Source organism: Lasiodiplodia theobromae (genome assembly GCF_012971845.1).
Source record: "Lasiodiplodia theobromae strain AM2As chromosome Unknown scaffold_45, whole genome shotgun sequence".
Classification (NCBI taxonomy): Eukaryota; Fungi; Ascomycota; class Dothideomycetes; order Botryosphaeriales; family Botryosphaeriaceae; genus Lasiodiplodia; species Lasiodiplodia theobromae.
The window spans coordinates 206,573-227,922 of NW_023336525.1; the positions used below are offsets into that span (position 1 = coordinate 206,573).

General features: G+C 54.8%; 7 protein-coding genes across 7 annotated transcripts; 4 read left to right on the forward strand and 3 right to left on the reverse strand.

Annotated features, from left to right (window-relative positions):
• Positions 1-231: 231 nt before the first annotated feature.
• LTHEOB_11172 (Zinc finger PHD-type protein) lies at positions 232-3,986 on the reverse strand (the record flags this gene model as incomplete). Its single annotated transcript, XM_035507899.1, has 5 exons — positions 232-1,312; positions 1,363-2,201; positions 2,253-2,423; positions 2,477-2,745; positions 2,801-3,986. The coding sequence occupies 5 exons, from the start codon at positions 3,984-3,986 to the stop codon at positions 232-234; spliced, it is 3,546 nt and encodes a 1,181-aa protein (XP_035366748.1).
• Positions 3,987-4,629: 643 nt separating this feature from the next.
• On the forward strand, positions 4,630-5,790 carry LTHEOB_11173 (Lysosomal cystine transporter; the record flags this gene model as incomplete). The annotated part of the gene is made up of 3 exons (XM_035507900.1): positions 4,630-4,691; positions 4,745-5,183; positions 5,437-5,790. The coding sequence occupies 3 exons, from the start codon at positions 4,630-4,632 to the stop codon at positions 5,788-5,790; spliced, it is 855 nt and encodes a 284-aa protein (XP_035366749.1).
• A 1,848-nt stretch (positions 5,791-7,638) lies between these two features.
• Positions 7,639-10,186, forward strand: LTHEOB_11174 (PAS domain-containing protein; the record flags this gene model as incomplete). The annotated part of the gene is made up of 5 exons (XM_035507901.1): positions 7,639-7,898; positions 7,994-8,757; positions 8,806-8,956; positions 9,005-9,440; positions 9,494-10,186. 5 exons carry the CDS (start codon positions 7,639-7,641, stop codon positions 10,184-10,186), a joined length of 2,304 nt encoding a protein of 767 aa, XP_035366750.1.
• A 595-nt stretch (positions 10,187-10,781) lies between these two features.
• Positions 10,782-10,982, forward strand: LTHEOB_11175 (N-acetyltransferase; the record flags this gene model as incomplete). Its single annotated transcript, XM_035507902.1, has 1 exon — positions 10,782-10,982. The coding sequence occupies one exon, from the start codon at positions 10,782-10,784 to the stop codon at positions 10,980-10,982; it is 201 nt and encodes a 66-aa protein (XP_035366751.1).
• A 106-nt stretch (positions 10,983-11,088) lies between these two features.
• Positions 11,089-11,493, forward strand: LTHEOB_11176 (N-acetyltransferase; the record flags this gene model as incomplete). Its single annotated transcript, XM_035507903.1, has 1 exon — positions 11,089-11,493. The coding sequence occupies one exon, from the start codon at positions 11,089-11,091 to the stop codon at positions 11,491-11,493; it is 405 nt and encodes a 134-aa protein (XP_035366752.1).
• A 472-nt stretch (positions 11,494-11,965) lies between these two features.
• On the reverse strand, positions 11,966-14,088 carry LTHEOB_11177 (Tetratricopeptide-like helical protein; the record flags this gene model as incomplete). The annotated part of the gene is made up of 4 exons (XM_035507904.1): positions 11,966-12,855; positions 12,932-13,506; positions 13,797-13,969; positions 14,020-14,088. 4 exons carry the CDS (start codon positions 14,086-14,088, stop codon positions 11,966-11,968), a joined length of 1,707 nt encoding a protein of 568 aa, XP_035366753.1.
• Positions 14,089-14,331: 243 nt separating this feature from the next.
• Positions 14,332-14,735, reverse strand: LTHEOB_11178 (Methylated-DNA-protein-cysteine methyltransferase protein; the record flags this gene model as incomplete). The annotated part of the gene is made up of 2 exons (XM_035507905.1): positions 14,332-14,484; positions 14,544-14,735. The coding sequence occupies 2 exons, from the start codon at positions 14,733-14,735 to the stop codon at positions 14,332-14,334; spliced, it is 345 nt and encodes a 114-aa protein (XP_035366754.1).
• Between the last annotated feature and the right edge of the window lie 6,615 nt (positions 14,736-21,350).

Here is a 21,350-nt window from a genome sequence, read left to right on the forward strand (position 1 = left end):
TAATCGACACCGCGCCAACAACACAAGCCAGCAAGCAAATAGGTATACTGAGCCCTATGCCACAACGCCGTGCGCCGACGACCCTTCCCGTCTTCCCTACGAAAGCCAGCCCAGCGTGCCCGAATATTACGACCGGCAAGGAAAATGGTATACAGCTCGTCACCGCCGGTGCCCCCAGAAAAAGAAAACGCCCTACAACAAAGAGATGTCGCAATCAAGGAAAAAAAAAAATCAGCCTTGGTTCACCCCGTTGACGCGTCTCGATGCATTCCTCCGCTGCTGCACCCGTGCCTTGGCGCGCTGCGCGCGCTGCACCGTGCTTCCTTCTGCGTCCATGGAGTCAGCCGGCGCATCCACCATCTCCTCGTCTCCCAACATGCCGTCAAGCTCGGCATCGTCAATTTCGCTGAGTTCCTCGCTCATTCCCCGTACAACCTCACGGCCAGACCAGACCTCATCGTAAATAGTGGTGCCGCGAGGATCAAAACTCTGCAGATACCATGGCACCCCACCGTGTGACAGCGCGAGCGCGTCTCCATCAGACTGTGGTGGTGTGAGAGGATCGGGGTTGGTTGTGGATGGATGCGTGCTGCCTGAGTTGGACAGAGCCGGGGCGGTTCCGATGCTGCCTTGGCGAGCATTCGTAGATTCGCCTCCAGAGTTTTCCGCGGGTGCCTCTGTTGTTTCTTCAGGCAGCTGCAGTTGCAACCTTATCGCAGCGTCATCAGCCTCGTGATCAGGCTCGTCGGCCTCTGCTCCAGTGCTCTTTCCAGCATCATGGTCTTTCAGTTCTCTGTCACCATCGACAAGACCATTCGTCCTCGCATTGCCATTCGTGAGGTATTCCATGGCCTCGGTCATTTCTACGTCTTGAGAGACGTGCGGTCGTTCTGCCCCTTTGTCATTACCCTTGTCGCTAGCATCGTGGGAAGCTTGAGCTGACGTGGGTCCCGAACGCCCGCTACCGTCCAGCATGGCATTAAGCTCCCGCAGCTCCTGGTCATATGGCTTACCAGCAATCTGCGCCTCCTTGACGGTGGCATCTTCAAGGGTCGGGTGTATTGCCTTCATGATCCGCTTTGCCAGCTTTTTCTTATCTTTTTGTTCTGGCGTCAAGTCGCCATGGGGGCCGCTTCCATCATTCAGATGTTCATGAACTTCGTGGGCGTCCGTGATCTCGTCGATGCCGAGGACCGAACGGAAGACTGCGGCGATATCGCCTGAGAAAGTCAACACAGATGTATAGAACCTCTCTTCAAGTTTCTTCTCGATCGCATCCAGGCCCTCTTTGAAAACACCTTTGGAATCCAGGCTAATTAAAAGTCAGCTTCTGTACCCGAATGTGGTGAAATCCGAACTGACCTTTGGGCTTTCTCCAGTATCGGCCAAAGGAGAGGGTATATAGGAAAGTAGACGGTGTCGACAATGCTCTTCAAAACGTCCACATCGTCGAGTTTCTTCTCTTCCCTTTCTTTGACCAAGCGACACAAGTCTCTGACCTTCTCCATGTCTTTCTCGAGTAATTCCGCAAACTCGATCCGTCGGTGAAGTCTTGGACGTCCTGCAGCGCCCATACCTGCGAAGTTACGTCTTGTAATCTCCATCGAAGAAAATGTTTCCATCTGGAGCTGAAGCCGCTTGAGCAAAGCCGCGCCGCGGCGAGCCTCCCTTTTGAGTGTCCAATATTTGCATGCCTCGGCCACATACTCTTTGCGCTTACGAACATTGAAGCGTACTAGCGACCCTTCAACTTTCTCGTACACGAGTTGAGGCACTACAGGCGCACCCGACGGTAGTCTCCAGACACCTTTGGTAGATTGACTGCGCTTCCGCTTGTTGCTGCCTAGCACCTGAGTTGAATCATCCATATCATCGTCCATGCTCATCGCACTAGACGAGTTGCGGGCTGCTGCCGCTTGGCTTTCTGCCCACCGCCGGCCTCGCATCGTTTGGCGGTAGAATGACATGGCCTCTCGTGTAGCAGTCTCGACGTCGTTCTCTCGGCGCCAATCGTTCGGAACGTGCTTGTGGCAGAAAGCCTTGAGCACGCTGGCATCGACGTTGGCGGGTCCGCTGTGCGCAGACTTCATCCGAAGGAACAATTTGGCGCGTCGTGCACAGGTAACATGGAAGGCAGAATAGCAATTCTTGTTCCCACATTGAATGCATGCACCCATTTTCTGATCGCAGATGTAGCATTGCTATATTCGTTAGTTCAATCGAATAAAGGTGTGAAAAATGCAATAGCTCACCAGTTTCCATCTTTGCTTGGGAACCTTCTCAACATCCATGACAGGCTCCATAAAGGTGGTGTTGCCAAGTGAAACCTCGGGGATCCAAATGGCGCAGAGCAGGTGCGACCATCGTTGAGGATTGGCGGTCTGTTTGAAAGCCCCATCGACATTCGGACAGAATATGCAGGTCTGCGGTATGTTAGTAACACGACCAGGCTAACAAGAGGTACGAAGATACTCACGGGTGTTCCTCGGCCAATCAGCTGGCACTTGCGGCACAACCACTGGCCCTCAGGTATAAAAGGAACTCCGTAGCACTCCTGGTGCACGGCGAGATCGCAGCCGTCACAGAAAACGATGGCGTTTGTGTTTTCACAATCGCCGTCGTCACAAACAGCACACTTTGTGTCTTGTTCCTCACCATTCCCCACCGGTTCACCGTTAACCGCAGCCGCCGAGCTCGAACGTGGTCGATGGGTCTGGGGAGGTTTCGGATTTGGCTTGGGAATCCCTTGGACGCAAGCGAGTCAGCACAAATACATCACACCGAGTAAACCACAACTCACGTTTCTCAAGCGCATGCCATTCCTTTTCGATCTGCGTCATCGTTATCTCGAAAATCGCAGGCTTGATGGCCTCGACTTGTTCCTCTTTCCTTTGCGCGTTGTACGCCTCCAGCCACCGATCGTCTTGTTCGTCCATGTCATACTCGACTCGTCCGATGGGGTGACCAGGTGTTTCGTTTTCGAGACTCAGCGCAAGATCCAGGTCTTCTTCGAGGTTCCCATCAACAATGCGGATCAACCGCTTCTCAGGCCGTATGAACATGTCGCTCTCCTGATATCCTACGCTCGCCATTGTGCGGTCAACGTAGTTGACCTGCGCTGAGGGGTCTTGTTCGTAGTGCGAAAACGTATCGATTGTCCGATAAGACGGCTTCGGAAGGCTCAGTTTTTCGCGCTTGTCTTTGGTCGGCAGTGGCTCAATCCTGGGTGCTGGAGGCGAGCCTAGACCGGTAAGCATGGAACCGGGGCGCCGTGGAGGCCTGCCAGGCCGTCGCTTGATGATCGTAGGCGTCGTGGGCTGCTCACTAGAGCCCCCCACGTTGACGATGTCCTCGTCTGGGTCGGCGAAAGAGGAGTTTTGTGTCTTGAGGGCCGGGACCTCATTTGGAGTGGGAGCGTCGTCTGGTGCCGAGAAGGACTGGCTCAGCCCAAGAACGGGTGTTGTCGGCTTCGTTACCGGCGGGCTGATGCCATCTACTTCCTCCGCACTGAATACCATGAACTCCGCATCAATGTCCAGGTCCTGGTGGAATTCCTCCCATCCTCGCTCCTCTCTTGGCTTGTACCCATCGTTTTGGGCTACTGCAGCGGCAGCGGCAGAGGCAGAGCTGGCCCGCGGGCCAGCAGCTGGGCGATCACGCCGGGGGCGCGTATAGGGCCGGGAGGGTGATGCGGCATCGGGAGAGTATTTGCGGATTGTAGCCGGAGTACGCGACGGACGCGGCCGCGGCGCGCTGTGCCTCCGGCCAGCCGCCTTGAGCAGCGGAATCGCAATCTCCTTAGGTATCTCAGCGCCGGTGTCTGGGTCGATGTAGCGGCCACCACCGCCTGGTCCACCCGGAATGTACTTGGGCCTCTTGGGCGGCGCAGAGGCAGGGGCGGTGGGTGTGGAACTGGGGTCGACGCGTGGAGGGCGGCCGGGACCGCGCTGGTTGCGCCTCGTGGGCGTGTCGGATGGCACCGCCATGGGTGGTCAGGCTGGGGATGTCCGTATGATCGCGTTGGGCACAGTGAGACTCCGGTCACGCAGCGCGAATGGAGGCGCAAGGAGAGGACAGCAGATGCCAAGCTACCGGCTGCGCGGACGCGTTGTGCTGCGAGGTCGGGCGAAAGACATGTGTGGACGGCGCGGCAGATACGGAGGACGCGGAAGGAGGTGCTGCGACGGTTTGCTCCAGGCGTGGGCCAACTGGCGCGTCTCGCCGCTGCAACCTCTGGAGGTGATGTTGAAGGTCGCGCTAGTGCACCTGGCCCGTGCGCTTTCCCCACGCGCTGAGCGCCTTCCCCGATCGCCCAGCAGCTGGTCGTGCACTTTTGAAGCCACCCTACGAGCACCATCCATGCGGCTCATCTCGCCCCTCACCGCATCGCGGCAAGCCCGCCCAGCAGACGACGCGCCTCCGCCAGGACCCTGAGCGGCATCAGGCTCTCCCGCGGTCACGTGTTCAGTTTTGATGATGCCATCGCCATACGGCACACTAATGGCGTTGTTTTGGAAGGAGCTCGCGCCTAAAGTGGGGAGGGTTCCCACGTAATCCCATCTCCTTCGGGCCGCAGCCTTCTCGCTCTCTCGACAATATTTTCTGCAACTCTCACAGCCGCCGCACACCATGGCTTCGCCCGAAGTCATCTACCTCGCCCGAGCCCTCTCGCGGGTTCTGGGATGGACATAGTATGCTAGCGCGGACCTCTCCCGTCCATATGCCGACGCTGACTGAACTTGAGCTTCATGTGCTGGTCAGGCTCGTTCTATCCCCAGCCGCTCATGAACTGGCGGCGGAAGTCGACGCTTGGCTTCGGCATCGACTTTCCTACTCTCAACATTCTTGGCTTCGCTGCATACACCATCTCTACCGCGGCGACCTTGTGGTCGCCCACCATCCGGGCACAGTACGCGGCTCGGTATCCGGTCGCTCCGGAGCCCACCGTCCGCTTCAACGATTTTGCCTTTGCGTTGCATGCCATCATCTTGTCCATCATCATCTACAGCCAGTTTTGGCTGAAGGCTTGGGGCTTCAAGGTCGGCGCAGACCAGAAGATGAGCTCTTTGGCTAAAGGGATTTTCTGGGGCAATATCCTCGGAGTGCTCTTTGTGATTCTTATGGTCTTGGCCAAGGGCAAAGACGGTGGAAATGATGCAAGTGGCTGGGCGTGGATTGATGTGGTACGTTGCTCTGGATGTCCGCCCTGTTGCGTGTACAGGGCCCAGAGAGTCCCGTGGCATACGCACACGCCCTCGGGTTTGCTTGAAACGTTCGTTGAGACCAGGTTGTCACGATTAGTGTATTCCTGTGCCTAGACGAACGCTGCAGCTGCCCCAGGCGGTTCCGTACGCCCGGAAACTTTCAGAGCGGGCCCCGGATCCTGCACAGAAGACCTTCGCGCAGGATCTTTGCAAGCTAACTTGTTGTTCCAAGATTTACGCCATTGGATACGTCAAGCTCGTAGTGACCATCGTTAAATACGTTCCACAAGTGTGGTTAAACTACAAGCGCAAATCCACTGTGGGATTTAGTATTGGTGGAATGCTACTGGACTTCTCGGGCGGTATTTTGTCCAACTTACAGTTGATCATCGACTCATCTCTGGAAGCCGACTGGTCTGGAATTACCGGGAACCCTGTCAAGTTCGGCCTCGCAAACGTCAGCATCATATTCGATGTTATATTCATTGTGCAGCATTACGTGGTGTATAGACACGCAAGAGAGGCCGAAGAAACGGACGTGGAATCCAGCGGCGAACGACGACATTTGTTGAGCGCCGAATCGTAACTTATTTGGAAGTCAGCCAAGATTGGTGCGCAGCGTGAATTTCGTCACCAGGCGCAAGAATATTTTGAAGAAGATCTTTAGCACTTTGGGCGATATAGACGTGAGAGTTTCGCCAAGTCATGGCTGATCAGAACATTTTCGAAATCAGACCATCTTCATCAATGGAACGAGACGGCAAGTTAAAACATTGCGGAGCGCAGGGTTCCTACTGCACACGTGCCGAGCATCTTTGCGGCTATCGTTTGCGGTAGATTCGTGCTAGTGTTGCTGTACGGTGACGTTAAGCGGCGAGCTAAGAGACGGAGTGATGTCAAGAGCATGTTGGTACCTGAGCGGCTCAGTGTGCAGCCTCGCCAAACTTGTGGCTTGCTGCTCGACGCTGAAGAAACCAAATCAAAAAAGGGGCTAAGTTTCCCGTCCTGATTAACCCACGATGTCCGAAGGCCAATCTCGATTTCCGGGGCCTTTCGGCTTTTCTCGAGCACTCCCGCGATCGAGCAGCTTGTGAAAAGACTATGCAGATGAACATCTATAAGATCAACGCTGAGGTCGAGTCAAAACGCTCTGGGGCCCACCATCCTCAATGACGATCTGACATGAGTGGGACAGCGCCTGCAGCAGAGTCCGGAAGCTGTTCCTGATGCCTGGTAGAGCTGTCAGCAAGCCGGCTCCATGTATCAGCGGGAGCCAGCATGCCCCTCGGCAACCAACATGCCTCAGTTAAGCCCCGAGCGCTATGTGTAGCTTTCGCTAGTCGGCTAATAGTTGTTGCCCTAGGTGGCTTGGAAGTTTGCCTGCGCGTGCGCGGCTCGACTCTCCGGGGCGTGTGGCGCTGTGAAATACGGGTTTACACCACAAACTTTGACGGCCATGTGGTCGGAATTAATTGTCGAAGATCGAAGGTCAAACCGACTCCAGTCGCGATGGGCCGATTAAGTTCGCCTGGCTCAGGCGCGTTTGGAGACATGCACGAGGACGAAAGAGGTGATCGGAGCTAGGGTGGATGACAGAAAAAGCAATGCGCCGACCAACCCTTGCTAAAGATCGTCTGCCGGCGTGTGAAAGCGCGGAGCTTCGTGTGCTCACGGTCCGACCGACCTGGCCACACACGGTGCGCCGACGACCACCATCGGCATTGCGAAGTGAGGGACGCCGCAATGCAGTACGTCACCGCCGGCGCTGTGCTCCGCAGGCCGCCGTGCTTCAGGACCTCAATTGCTCGGTTTCAGTGCTGCAGAACACTCCATGGGGGCCTTGTCCGACTGCTGGGGGTTGTGCAGGATTGAGTGAGCTGACGCGGTACTGGGGCCAAGGGCGTTGTCGCAGCCGGAAAAGAAAGCATTTGCAAACGAACTGCGGCTCACAAGCCAAGCCGTGCGGCTAGGGAACCCGGCCTGCTCTCAATTGGCTCTTTGCGAATCTCGTTTCCGCAAGGCCCCAGAGCCCGGTCCCAAAGTCATCGGGCCCCGCGATTCTGACTTTTAGCGTCAACTTCAGCTGCATCGGCCTGCGTGTACCGGCATCGAGACCCTGCCTCTTCCAAAGCACTAGGCAGATCACTTCATCTGTTAGTCGTAAAGGGCCCACGTTCTGCCTCCTGGTCTGGTACGTCGTCGGTCTGGCCGAGTCTCCCTGTCGTCCTTATTATACCCGGTCACCCTCTGCCGTCTGCGAGAAAACTCAATTTACGCCATCTTCCGTTTTTTTCCTATTGCCGCGCTCAAACTCATGCCTTCTTTTCAAGCTTTTCGTCGTTTCAACAATAAGCGGGATTCTGCTCACAATATCTACTCGGCCCAGGATCCATCTTCTCTCGCTAGCCGTTCCACCACTAGCATCTCCCCAAGTATGACGAGCGCCGATGAGCATCGTCCCAGTACCGCCTTCAGACAAGAACAATCCCCGCAAAAGCACATGACCAACGACAGTCATACCGCAGCGCTGGGTTTTCAGGATCCACAACGTCAAAAGTCAACTACCTCTCTGGCCCCCAACGGTATTGACCCTCCACAGGCAATTGTCCCCAGCACTTTCGACATGAGCTCTGACGAGGAGGAGACATCGTCTGCCCTTGGAAACCGAAATATTCATATACCAACAAGAACGACGTGAGTCAATACTTTTTTGTTGGCAAAGAAGAGAAAGGACGAATCTTCGAATGACGAGAACGTTGATTTGTACTAAATTGAATCGAACGCTATAGCAGTATTGAGGGCACGAAGCGAAATTTCTCGAGACCCAAGCATCACGACTGCGGCTCACCCAATCCAGCTTCTGGCTCAGAGTCTCCCGAGCGCCGTTCGGCCGAGAAAAGTTCGGCTGACTCTGTCATGTCCTACGAAACGAAAGCCACTTCTTCAGTCGGGACCATTCCACCGTTGCAAGCGAAAAACGGCCCCGAAGAGGAGGACAGGCTTGAGCCACTTTTGGAAGACGACCCGGCCAACTTTGACCTTGTTGCTCCCGCAGAACATGGGAGCAAAGACTATTCGCTCGAAACTCGTTCCGAGGAGATTCTGTCCAAGGAGCACCTGCAGGCAATCTTCTCAGACCCGGCTTTGTTGAACAAGTTTACTTCGTTCCTTAGCGCGTATAAGCCCAAATCGCTACCACTCCTCATCTACTACCTGGATGCTCTCAAGGCTATTCGAGCAATCAACTACGCCAATGCGGTGGCAGAGGCGCTTGAACCCATTGAGGACCTAGAATTCACCTCGCATCCTGCGCGACCGACAACCAACTCGGTACTTGAGGAAAAGGCCCAACGAGCCTTTGATCAGCTGGTCCAAGAAGACTTGCCTGCATACGTCAGCTACGTGTGGGTTCAAGTTGTCAGCTTCAGCATTCAGATGAGGATTACAGGCACCTTACCTCCACATCTACGAGAGGCGTCTGAAGGCCTTGCTGAAACATTCTGTCTCACGGACCCGTCAAGGAAAGACAATCCCATTATTTTTGCTTCAGAAGGTTAGTCAGCCCAAAAGAGCATCCGCATGCAAGTCTAACACATCCTAGAGTTTCATCGCACGACTCAATACGGTGTCAACTACGCAATCGGACGGAATTGTCGCTTTTTGCAGGGTCCGCGAACAAACCCATTCTCGGTGAAAAGGCTGAGCAAAGCAATCCAAGAAGGGAAGGAGATTAGTGAGCTCATCTTGAACTAGTCGGTCTCTATGCATTCTCATCCCTTTTGTTACTAACGGGTAACCAGCCGGCGTGACGGATCAACGTTTCTCAATCTTCTAATGATGGCTCCACTCATGGACAACAGAGGTAAGGTCAGGTATTTCATCGGATCGCAAGTGGACGTAAGCGGCCTCGCCAAACAATGCACCGACCTTCCGGCGTTGAAGCGGATGCTTGCCAAAGAAGGGGAGATGGACCTAGACGATGGCGAAGAAATTCCCGAGGAGCAGGAAAAGGACGAGTTCCAGGCATTGAGCGAGATGTTTAACCAAGGAGAGATCGAGATGGTGCGGAAGACGGGTGGGCGCATGCACAAGGAGCATGTCGAGGATGACGACACGACTTCTGTGTATCACCAGCCGCGACTGCTCATCAAGGACACCAGCCCTCCTCTTGGCGCCCGGTCTGAAGTTTTCGGCAAGGTCAAAAACAACGGGAAGCTAGTCGGGATCTACAGCCACGTAAGTCAACAGGAAACATGTGCTCAATTCCAGGAGCTAATGCCTGCAAACAGTACCTTCTTGTCCGGCCGCACCCTTCTCTCCGCATCCTCTTCACCTCGCCTTCGCTTCGCGTACCAGGGATCCTCCAGTCGGCCTTTATGGACAGGATCGGCGGCAGCTCGAGGGTGCGTGAAGAACTAGAACAAGCTCTCGCATCAGGGCGTGGCGTGACGGCCAAGGTGCGGTGGTTGAGCAGCCTCCGTCCAGACGACGATGGCCGCAGCCGTTGGATCCACTGCACGCCACTGCTTGGGCAGAACGGCAGCGTCGGCGTCTGGATGATTGTCCTCGTCGACGACCCCGCCAGCGGAATGGTCAGGAAGTTTCGCGCGCCACCGCCTGTGTCTAGAGCAATCGGCGGGGGTGGGAGCGGGACTAGGCACGGCCACAGCCACAACGGCGGCGGTAGCGCCAATAGATCGGAACCCCGCAGTCCCAGCATCTCGACCTCCCGCGGACCGGCCGCACCGTCGCCTGTCATCGGACGCGGGCGCAACTTCGCCCCCATCATCGACACGATGGCCGCAAACAGCAAGTTCGAAAGGACGCTCACTGAGGAGGAGTTCGACCGCCAGATCGAGGAGCGTGACCGCCTTCTGGGCCTCGGATCCCCGTATACCGATCAAATCGGAAGGGCCATGAGCCCGAAGCCTCCAGACACCGCTGGCAGCGGCGCCAATTCGACGGACTCGTTCCGCATATGAGAAACACTGGGCATGCGTGGCCATCCATGCATCCAAGAGCGTTGATGTTTTCTTATTCTGTCTCATTTTTTTCGTGTTATTCTGCTGAGTTGCTATACCCATCGAGGTCGGAGGCTTTTTGCGTGTTTGACTGTGTTCACATCTTTCATACTTAACTGTAAACATATGGTATAGCGTCCTTATATATGCGTTTGAAGCGAGTATATCATAGCACCCATGACAACTTTCCCGCTCCCTTTCTATATTTGCTAGGCGCTCGCAGACTGATTGTGTGGCAACTAATGGCCTCATGGTTTGTTTCTTAGTCGTGACCAAATTGCACTCTCTCGGGACCAAGGTCAAAGAGGACGTCTTTTTAAGTGCAAATGTGAATTTGTAACCAACGCTACACGAAGCTAGATGCGGGCACCATAGCCGAGGAGCTGCTGTTGAACGATAAACCCGTAGGGCTGAACAAGTCGCAGGGCGGGAGGAGACCCTTGCGACGTCAGAGCTTCTTCGCGGCGATCCGCTCGCTCCCCGCCAAATCCCCCAAAAATCCTCCACCTCCTCACATCGCCAACGACGAGCCGCACCTTCGCCCCCACTGCCGACCATGGCATCCATCCGGCCAATGACGCCGATGGACCTCCTCCACTTCAACGAATGCAACCTTGACCCGCTCACCGAGACGTACAACGTCAGCTTCTACCTCGACTACCTGACCAAATGGCCGCACCTGTGTAAGGTCATTGAGGGACCGCATGGCAAGATTGAAGGATACAGTACAGTTCCTCCCCCCGTCCTGACCTCCTAATCACCTCCTCCCACCCACGCAATGCCGGACACATCACAGCTATCCCAAACAAACCGCCAGGCTAACCACGCGGCACTTTCTCCCCGCCCCCGCACCGCCAACAGTCATGGGCAAGACCGAAGCCTCGCCGTACCCGGCACCCGTCCAGCCCTACTCGCCCGACACGAACCCGAACCCGAACTACCTGCCGTGGCACGGCCACATCACCTGCCTGACGGTTGCGCCCTCGGCGCGGCGCCTCGGCCACGCGACGCGTCTGACGCAGCTGCTCGAGCAAGCGTGCGACGCCGAGGACGCGTGGTTCGTCGACCTGTTCGTGCGCGCCGAGAACGTCGTCGCCCAGAAGCTGTACGAGGGCATGGGCTACACCATCTACCGCCGCGTCGTCGGCTACTACAACGACGACACGGACGCCTTTGATATGCGGAAGCCCCTGAGCAGGGATGTGGGCAACAAGCACATTAGGGAGAATGGGAGGGATGTGAAGGTTAGCCCGGATGAGGTTTGGTGAGCGAGAGTGGAGGGCGCGACAAAGCGGATGTATAAGACGCGGATAAATATTTGGATTCCTTTGGGGTATGCCGGGCAATTCTTGGATGACGACGGCCGAAATGAGGTAGACCCGTGGGTTTAGCCTCACCAGGGTCGTCCAAAAGCCGATTCGTGGAAAGTAGAGAAGAGGAGGCCTACTACGCAGATCAGAGAGATGCGCAGAGCAACTGGACCAGGCTTTCACATATCGCCGCAAAACGAAGGCAAAAACCCCAACCTGCCCGACAAGGCTGACCGATAAAGACTAGAGGATTTGATTTAAGAACAATATACCATCCTGATTTTGGAACCCATGACTACCTACTCCAAGGATATCTCAAATTTTTTTTTTTGGCTTCTCCAGAGCCCCTAATCTGTCATCGAACCGCCCGAGTCCCGAATGTCCTAATCAATCTTTTCTTTCTTCTACTTTTCAGATTGCAATCCGCCTTCTACGCTGCCCCAAGCATCTTCAACGCATGCTGAGCCAGGACATCGCCCAGCAGCTCATCCTCTCTCATCTCCTGCACCGCCTGCAACGCCACTTCCCTCGCCTCCCCGAGCGGAACCCCGCCTCCGCCCGCGCCCCTGAGCACCACCGAGACCGCCCTCTTCCCCACAGCCTCCAGCTCCTCCTCGGCACACTGCACGCCTATCGCCTTCGCCTTCTTCTCGGCCTCCTCCCAGCACCGCTCCGCCCTCCGCGCCTGAGCAACCGCGCTCGCAACGTCACCGACGCTCGCGCAGGCTGCGCGCAGCCGCCAGTGCACGTCGCCGAGGGCGATGTACAGCTGGGGGGCCTTGTCGGCAGGTACTCCGGAGCAAGAGGAGGAAGAGGAGGAAAGGGTGGTGGTAAGGACGTGGTACGCGCGCTTCAGCGCGTCCGCGTGCACGGCGTCGTTGGACCAGGCCTCCGTCACGTCTTGCGGCGGCGCGGGCGCGCCCGGATCCGCCGCTGCGTTGCTACCGTCGTCAGGCACGGAGGGTGCCTGCGTCAGGTACGCCGTTTCGGCTTGCGCGTGGGCGGCGGTGGCGGCGGAGGCGGTGGTGCTGGCGACGGAGGAGAGGGCGTCGATGAGAGCGCTGCTGGCGTCGGCCGGGTCGGGCAGGGAGGAGGATGTGTTGCCGTTGGTTATGGCGGCGAATTTGATCAGCACGACGGCGTACCAGGACGCGGCGCTGCGCTCGCCGCGGCGGAACTCGGCCTCGCTGATGGCGGAGAAGAGGCGGGCTTGCGCGAGCGAGCCTTCGGCGATGGAGGAGTCGTATTCGCTGGGTTGGGCTTGGGTTGGCTTGGGAGGGGTGGCGGAGAGGCTGAGGGACAGGGTGGGCGTTTTTTTCTCTGTGGCATTTTGTTAGTCGGTTGATTGATGCTTCAAAGACACATGAGAGGAGCATATGGGAGGGTGGGGGCATACCAGGCTCCGGAACCGTGCGGTCCAGCTTCTCGAAATACGGCTGGAGGGCACCGGATGTGAAGAAGCCAACGACCGTTTCAACTTCTTTGCTAATCGCATCCAAGTCCTCGGCGGGCATGATGCCAAGAAGATCTGCAAGAGTGTTTGCCATGAAGAATACGGAATCGAGAATGGCACTCTCGGTCACAGCCTCCTCCACGCTGGCGTACTCCTCCCCCGAGGTACCAGAAGAAGATTCCTTGTGCGGAGCAGGCTCCGGTGGCGCATCTTGGTCTCCTGAGTTTGCTGCAAGAAAAGCGGCCTGCAGAGACTCGTACTCTTGCACTTGCCTCTCAAGGCAGCGGCGGATGCACTGCACAGACTCGTGGAGCAGCGGGACAGCCTCGCTCTTGTTGACGCGGTCGGCAAGGTCGGACAGGACATTGGCCGTGTTGAACAAGATGTCGAGGTTGTCTGGGTTCAGTGCAATGGCAAATCGATGCGAGTCCAGCGCTTGCCGGAGGAGGTCGACGAGGGGAGGGCCGATCTGCGCCGCGATGCGCAGGTCTTGCGCGATTTGGTACTCTAGCAAGGCCCTATGACGTATGTGAGCTCACTCTCTAGAAATGATCAACGTGATGACTGAAGCCAGCTTGTCAAGCAATGTAGTGTGCAAAGACGCGAAGTATGTGAAATGAGAGCTGGAAAGCTTAAAGGGTTGGATGGACAAGGTGGACGAAGTATGGAAGCTTGAGTAACAATCGCGATTTCAGGCACCCATTGCGAGGCTGGCGCCGTCGAATGCATGACAATATGCGCAAAGACATCAACGAAGAAGAAAGAAGAACCGGCTGAGCATGGCTATGCAAGAAAGAAGCGAACTCACTTGTTGTATGCCAAATCGAAAGACCGTGGAAACTTTTGCAGGCCGGCGGCATAGGCGTCAATGGCACGCTGAAAGAAGCGAGCAGACTTGGCAGCGTCTCCTGCTCTCCACTTGCCAGCGCTCTTTTCAAATTCATCTGCAGCATCAAGGAAATCGTCTTCAGTCTCAGGTTCCTGGGCGACGTTAGTAAGCGGCTGGGGCGCGACATAATCTCGAGGCGTACAGGCTCCTTCTTCTTCCCTCGTGCCGCCTGCTTGGCATTGGCCTGAAGGAATTGCTTTTTCTTCGGCATGGCTGTGTTGATGTGGGTTCACAAAGTCAACTAGGCTACAATCGTTGCAAAGCGCAGGCTGGTGAAGTCGAGGAAAGAGAGAAAGGGCTGAAGTTCGGAGTCCGAAAATTCGCTTCCGCTGACGATCGCTGACTCTTCGCGCAACGAGAGAAAGACCCTTCTTTTTCTTCTTCTCCTACCAAGACGTCACATCGAACCACGGTTGGCCGAAGAGCTTTCTCAATTTCTTGGCTACTGCCGGCCTCACGCTTTGAAATCTTGCCACCAGCGCGACTTATCTACCAACATGCCTTGATCATCGAAATGGACGCCCTCCTCGGCCAGGATTTTCAACTTCTTCTCGCAGTTCTGCCCGCTCGGGACATCGCGCCAGTCGCCTTTGTAGCCTCCGATAAACTGGCGTCGCCATGTCAGCAATTGCGGAGTTGGCGGCGCATGTGGAAGCACTTCCTTACCCCGCTGCTTGCGATGCACCGATGACAAGGGATCTCGGGCGCGAATGGGTTGCTTCGTAGTGCGCCACCGACTGCGCGAGGTGAGGAGCCGAGCGCTCGAGCCAGCGCCGCGTAGGACGTGATGCGTCCCTCCGGGATCTGCTGGAGGAGCGCGTACACGCGCTCTTGATATGCCGACACGGTCGTCGACATGCTGTCTTTTCTGGAAGATGAAGTTGATGATGGCGAGAGCGCTGAACGACTGCGGATTTATAATGCTGGCGAGCGTGGAGTAGTGTCAGCACAGTCACCGCTCCGCATTCCGTTCATTGGTCACTTTCACAGCAACGACGCGCCCTACGCGCGAAATCACGTGTGTGGCACTTATCCGGGGTTAGCCTGCCTCAACATCCCAATGAGAAACTGATTTGAGAGATACGCGGGCTTTTGGACTGAGTCTCAGCTGTAAAAATCGCTTTTGAACAGTAGGTCGCGAAAGTGCAATATCCAACCAAGCTCAGGCGTACTTTCCATTTCGAGCAAGCTACGCAACAACGTTATACTTAGGCAAGCGCGCGACAGCATCATTCATCGTTCACGTCAGCTTGTTGCACACTCAGTCACCCCTATCTTGTCAATCCAGAGCTGGCATTTGCCTCCATCTCAATCATAGCCTATCAAACATGACTTCGACGACTCCCAATTCACCCTACGCCCGGGCTCGGCCGACCGAGCCGAAGCGCCCGCCTCTGTCGACAGCCAACTTCGTCTTCACAGCCGAAGATGACGACATTAGAGAGAAAATCAGGTACCGGATCTACGACTTCTGCTTCGATATCGAATACGACAAGATCCTCAAACCGACCATCATGCAGTACATCCGGGTACTCGACCTACCGCCTCATCCATACTTCAATCGCGAGCAATGGAAAAAAACAATGGTACATCGTCATTGGAGCCATAAGCCGCGTGGCCTCGCCCTCTTGGGAGTGTCTATGACTATTCATCGCGAGGCCTTCTTCCGCTTCTATTGGTTTCACTTTCCCAACTGGATCCTGCCTAAGGGCGATGTAATGGATCTACAACGTCGGTTACGCAAAATACCTGAGCCACATCGCCGCAGTGTCAACGCAAGTATAAAATTCCAGCGCAGGTCCTGGTCGGCTGCCCTGAAGGAACCCGAGAACTCAGATGTCTTCAATGTCCGACTTCTCATGATTCTTAACGTAATGGGATCAATAAGGCTACACCAAACAGGCGCACCTTGGGTCGATCATACCAACGTGGACGGCAGGTTGGACAGAGTTTTGCTCGGCAGAGGCTTCCACATCATTGAGCAGTTCGGAGAACGACCTCAACTCGCATCTTTGTGTTGTCCAGGAGGACGCTCGCTCATATCTCTCTCCTTCGCAGGTAAGCTTGGAAACATGATAGTGCGGACCTGGCGGGGACAGAACGGTCCGCAATACCGTATGGATCTCAAAGCCAGCGGCTGCGCAGTTACCAACACCAGTTGGAGAAGACACCGAGCTGTGAAGTCCATCTCTAGCATTTTCTGTGGCGTTAATCGCCACTTGAGTCATCAATCCGACGATGATGCTGCAAAAAAGCAGCCCACGCCCGAGCACAGCCCTCAGAGGACTCTATATATGGCATACGAAGACACTCTTCACGCCCCTGAACTGACTCGTCATGATGCGTCGGCACACATGCCTAAGGAGGGACAAAATTCCACGGCTCAGCTTCGCGGAGGTGAGCTCCTCGTAGCACTTCACAAACTCAATTCCAATACACTTGATCTGATTTCCAGTCTCGAAGAAGATGACACCTTGGGGATGTGTGACTCAGAACAGAACGGCGAAGTTCTGTTGCAGAAAGAGGCGGGCTGTTCAACGCAAGAATCCGAACCCAGCACCTCAGGAGAGGACTTGCAGCCTCTCCAAGCGGAATTCGAGCTTCAAGAATTAAACAACAATGGTTCGTTTACTAAGAACAATAAGACGGAGGGACGTGAGAGCCCAGCTACTCGTGCGACAAGCAGAGAAGGGGACAATGCCGACGAAAATAATCGACAGGCATTAACCGATCCAGCTGAGACACATACGCAGTCTCCAGACCAGATAGCGAGTCCGTTGCAGCCCGAGACTGGCTCTGCTGTGATGTCAGAGTCTACTGGATCCAGAATCACTTTTGAACCAATGACAGCTCATCGCCCACGAGAACCGAGTTTTGAATATCGTGTGGCCCAGTGGATCGAGCGCGAGAACGACCCAGTGTCATCCCGCAAGTCCTCAAACTCGTGGTCAGATGGCAAAGAGGCCGGCGAGCTATCTTCTCGCAAGCGCGTCTCATCGTCTGCCTTTCATACCTCCTCCCTTCCCCGCCGGTCTTCTTCCAACAAGCAGTCTTCATCCTCTAGCTCAGCTGTCCACTCAACAGCTGCACCACCATGCAACACTACCTCCACTGAATGTCCAGTTTTGAACGCGAAAGAAGCTTTGGCACCGCGTGCATCTACTATCACTGCTGCCAACGCCTCTGTCGAACCAACAACAGCTTTACCATCATCCTCATCACAGCAACAAACCGAGAGCTGTGAACCGCTCATAACCACGTCTTCCGCATTTGTCCCCAACAAAACCACCAAGTTCCCACCGCCCCAAGCTCTCCTACTATCAGGGAACACCGATGCTCAGATCACACACGCTGCGCAAGACCTCGCCGCAATTACTACTGCTGTCACCACCGCCTCCCCGCCACAGTCTCGACGCGTATCAGCCTCCTCAAACAACACAAGCCTGTGCGTAGGCAATGATGGCACTATCGACGAGCCGATCATTGTTCCTGGTGCGAGACAATTTCTTACACCGAAGCGGGACGTCAAACCCTGGTGGGAGTCCACGTCTGGCGATAAGGGAAGTCAGAGCACTGGCGGGAAGAAAAGGAGGAGTGGTACTGGTGGGAAGGGAAGAGCGAGGGAAAGAGGGACGAGGGGGAGTACGAGTTCATGGATTTCGTTGGAGTGAAGGTGAGGTCGCTAGGAATGGGGCAGTGGAGAAGGTTGAGACCTCGATTCACTGCGAAATGGGGAAGAAGAGGGTATTCTTGCCTGGCAGGCTTTATTACGTTCACATGGTGGCCAGTACCCGGCTGGTCATTCATCTCACTCACAGTCCTACTGGAATTCCTACTTGTCCGATATTCAGGTGCGAGTGGGTTGAACTTAGTGCTCAATGATCAAATCATCGGACCCTTACCGCCCCTTCTATTTGGAAACAAAAAGGATCATGCACATTCTGTCTTCTTCATGCTCCTCCTTTCCTTCAGCGCAAGATGCATCCCTCCCCCTTTTCTTTTTGTTCTTAAACTAACTACACCAACGACGAGTCATGTGACAACCCAACAAGGGCTCTTCTCACACACAAGAGGGCCCCTTTAGCTCAGTGGTAGAGCGCGACACTAGTAATGTCGAGGCCATCGGTTCGACTCCGATAGGGGGCATACAAGCTCAGTCCACAGCGAGACAACTCGCAGTGGACTTGAATTTTTTTTGTTTTTTTGGCCTTCGACGTTCCCCCTGTGGAGATGGCCGAGACCCACTCTTTCCCTCCCTGAGTCAGTCGAGCATCAGGGGAGGGAAAACGTGGCTGAGACAGGGATGATGGTCGACATGGACGGACGACGCCGAGGTGGGACCGGAGGTGACGGGGCGGGCGGGTAAGTGTGTTGGCGTGGGGTTCTTCGGTGATAAGGTGGTCGGTGAGGATGCGGAGCAGGGGCGGGATGTTATCGCGAGGTTGAGACAAAATAGAAGCTGTGTGCGGGGTTTATCGTTTGTTGCCATTTTGAGCGGTTGGTTGTTAGGCTTGCATGCAGGTCATATATGCAAGTTGTCAGTCGGGGCCGGCTGCGTGAACAACGGGATAAAGCAAGCAAGCTAAATCAATGCAGGCCGAGACAAGAAGGAGCCCGATGGCAAGCAATCCTTGCTGTTGCCGGTCGATAATAAAGCGGGAAACGGACATATCCATGTGAGAACCGAAGTACCCCACATTACACTTTCATGCTCAAAAGTAACAAGATGTGCAAGCACACACACACATCGCTAAGGTCCAAGCGGCCAGAGAGTTTGACACGCAGAAACAGTGGCAGCCAACGAGAGCAATAACCAAGTTCTGGCCGGTGGTACAGTGTTTTCCATTCATTCTCCCACCTGTGTGATGCGACAACGGATGGTTGCAGTTGTACTCGTGGGCGTTGCGATGGTATCACTGCTGCTTGCAATTTTCCGAACAGTGCAACATGAGCGCTGCAAGGTTCCCCGCATAGTAAAAAGAAAAGAAACAAACACGAGATTTTTGCTTCCTCGGCTTTCTGAACGTCTTGCCTGCATCATGCCTGATAAGCCGCGCTGCTTAAGCGACAATACCCACTTCGGGAGATTCTGCATTTTTTGATATCATGCATTGATTGTCACTTATGTAGGCCGGAAGTGCAGTCTTGGCTAAAGGTGGATTGCAGGCATATTGATGCATGGCTGAGTGAGACTTCGGACATTATATGATAGGTAACTGATTTTCAGTAAGCACAGTTGAAGCACTTACCCGTATGTAGATGTACGAAACGTCAAACAAGAGCATCTCTACGGCGACGCAAAGTCCAATTCTTTCCTTTTTCCTCGACTTTTCTTTTTCTCCGTCCAAGCTAAAATGGAGGGGTGTTATTTAGGTATGGCTGTGGTTGAGTATTGGTAACATTTCTGATTGCGACGACGGCTTACGGCCATCAGAGGTCTCGTCGTGGTTTGTGCGTTCTCTCAAGGCTTACGTAGGAAGTTCCGAGATGTAAGACGTGGTTTCAAATCGTTGGCTACCCTAGCAACGTGCTATAATAAGTGCACAGGGTGAGTGTTCCTTTAACACCGATAGCCATTCTATACCTTCATCAGTCTTGCAACTATTTGGACGACAAATTATCTCCCAAAACACTACTTTGGTTGTGCGAAGGGAGCAGTGCAAACAATGGCCGCTGTTGATGCCGAGAAGGTCTCAGGATCGACAAATGCGCACGAATGCCGACCAGGCACAGCCATACCCTCAGAGATTGAGCCTGAAAGCGGTGACATAAAGGTTCTGGTTGATTCCAGTGTGCCGTCCAATGTCAAGACTACGGCAGATGGCAGCACTGTTTTGATTCCCCAACCGAGCGGTATAACAATCACACCCTTGTACTGATTTCGTTCTTGAGCCTTTCGCTGACAACTCGGTATGGCAGATGACCCGGACGATCCTCTGAACTGGAGCTGGAAGAAGAAGCACATAGTGTTTGGAGCCTTGATGCTGCCTTCATTTCTTACCGATTTCGGTGTCACCTATGGTGCTGTGATTTTTGAGCAGCAAGCGCAGACGTGGGACATGAGTGTGGCAGCGACCGCGAATTCGATCAGCGGAGCTTTATTCATGCTCGGCCCTGGTGGGATCTTTGCAGTTCCCTTGACTGAGAGATTTGGAAGGTGAGTGTAGTTGCGGCAAGCATTTAATCATGGACTATGCCTGTTCTTACACAAACCCTCTCGTACGCAGACTTCCGGTACTATTCTGGTCTCAGCTGGCTGGCCTAGTTCTTATCATCGCTGCGACTCTCTCACCCACGTACGCAGGGTTTACAGCGGCCCGTACGTTGCAAGGGCTGTTCGTTTCGGCGCCTCAGGTCATTGGCTTGACTTTCATCCACGACATGTTCTTCTTCCACGAGCGTACACGGAAAATCAACATTTGGTGCGTCTCATTCCTGACTGGGCCGGTGTTTGCACCGGTCATGTCATCCTTGATTCTGTCCAAGATTGGCTGGCGTGAGGACTTTGCCGTGTTGGCCGGTATGTACTGCTTGTCACTGTTACTGGTCATCGCATTTGGGGACGAGACAGCGTTCGACAGAAGAAAGCGGAGCAACAATCTCAAGCCTCGTGGTATTCGAGGAAGAATTGAACTTTTGACAGGTGTATCTGGGTGGAAAACCAAAGGCCGCCCAAGCCTGTGGTCTGTCTTTGTGCAGATTTTCGAAGTGCAAATGAAACCGCAGATATTTCTCCCAAGTAAGTTGTGCCTCCATACGGACTAGCACTAGGAAAGCGCTGACGAAGTCTGTAGCCATTGGTTTCTACATGGTGCTTGTTATGTGGACGATCGGATTCGTGACGACACTCTCACAGATCCTGTATCCAGCGCCATATTACTTCACGCCAGTGCAGGTTGGACTCTTTTACCTGTCACCATGCATAGGATCTGTAATCGGGGAAGTGTACGGTCGTTGGTTCAATGACTGGCTGTGTGCCCGGTATATCGAAAAGCACAACGGAAAATACCGGCCTGAGAACCGCCTGTGGAGCTGTTATCTTGGCTTGGTGCTTGCTGTTGTAGGTCTGGTAATGTATGGGCAAGCGCTACAACATCAGCTATCATGGGCGGTTTTGGCGGTCGGCTACGGGGTCTATGCTGTGGCGCAAAGTAGGTATTACGCGGCCTCAGCGGGTCCAACGCGTGCAGTCTCGCCTCTTTTTGCTGACTTGGGTTTATCTGGTAGTGGTGGTACCGGTCGCGGTCACAGCGTATCTGCTGGATATCTTTCCAGACCATTCAGTTATTGCTTCTGCCATTATCAATCTCTGGTGAGGCCTGATGCCAAAGTCCCACAAATGCATCGCTGACTCTGGGGAAGGCGAACGACGGGCGGATTTTGCGTCAGCTATTTCGAGCTAAAGTGGATTGCCCGCACCGGCGCGGGAGCTACTTTCGGCACACAAGCGGCTTTGTTGGTCGCGAGTTTTTC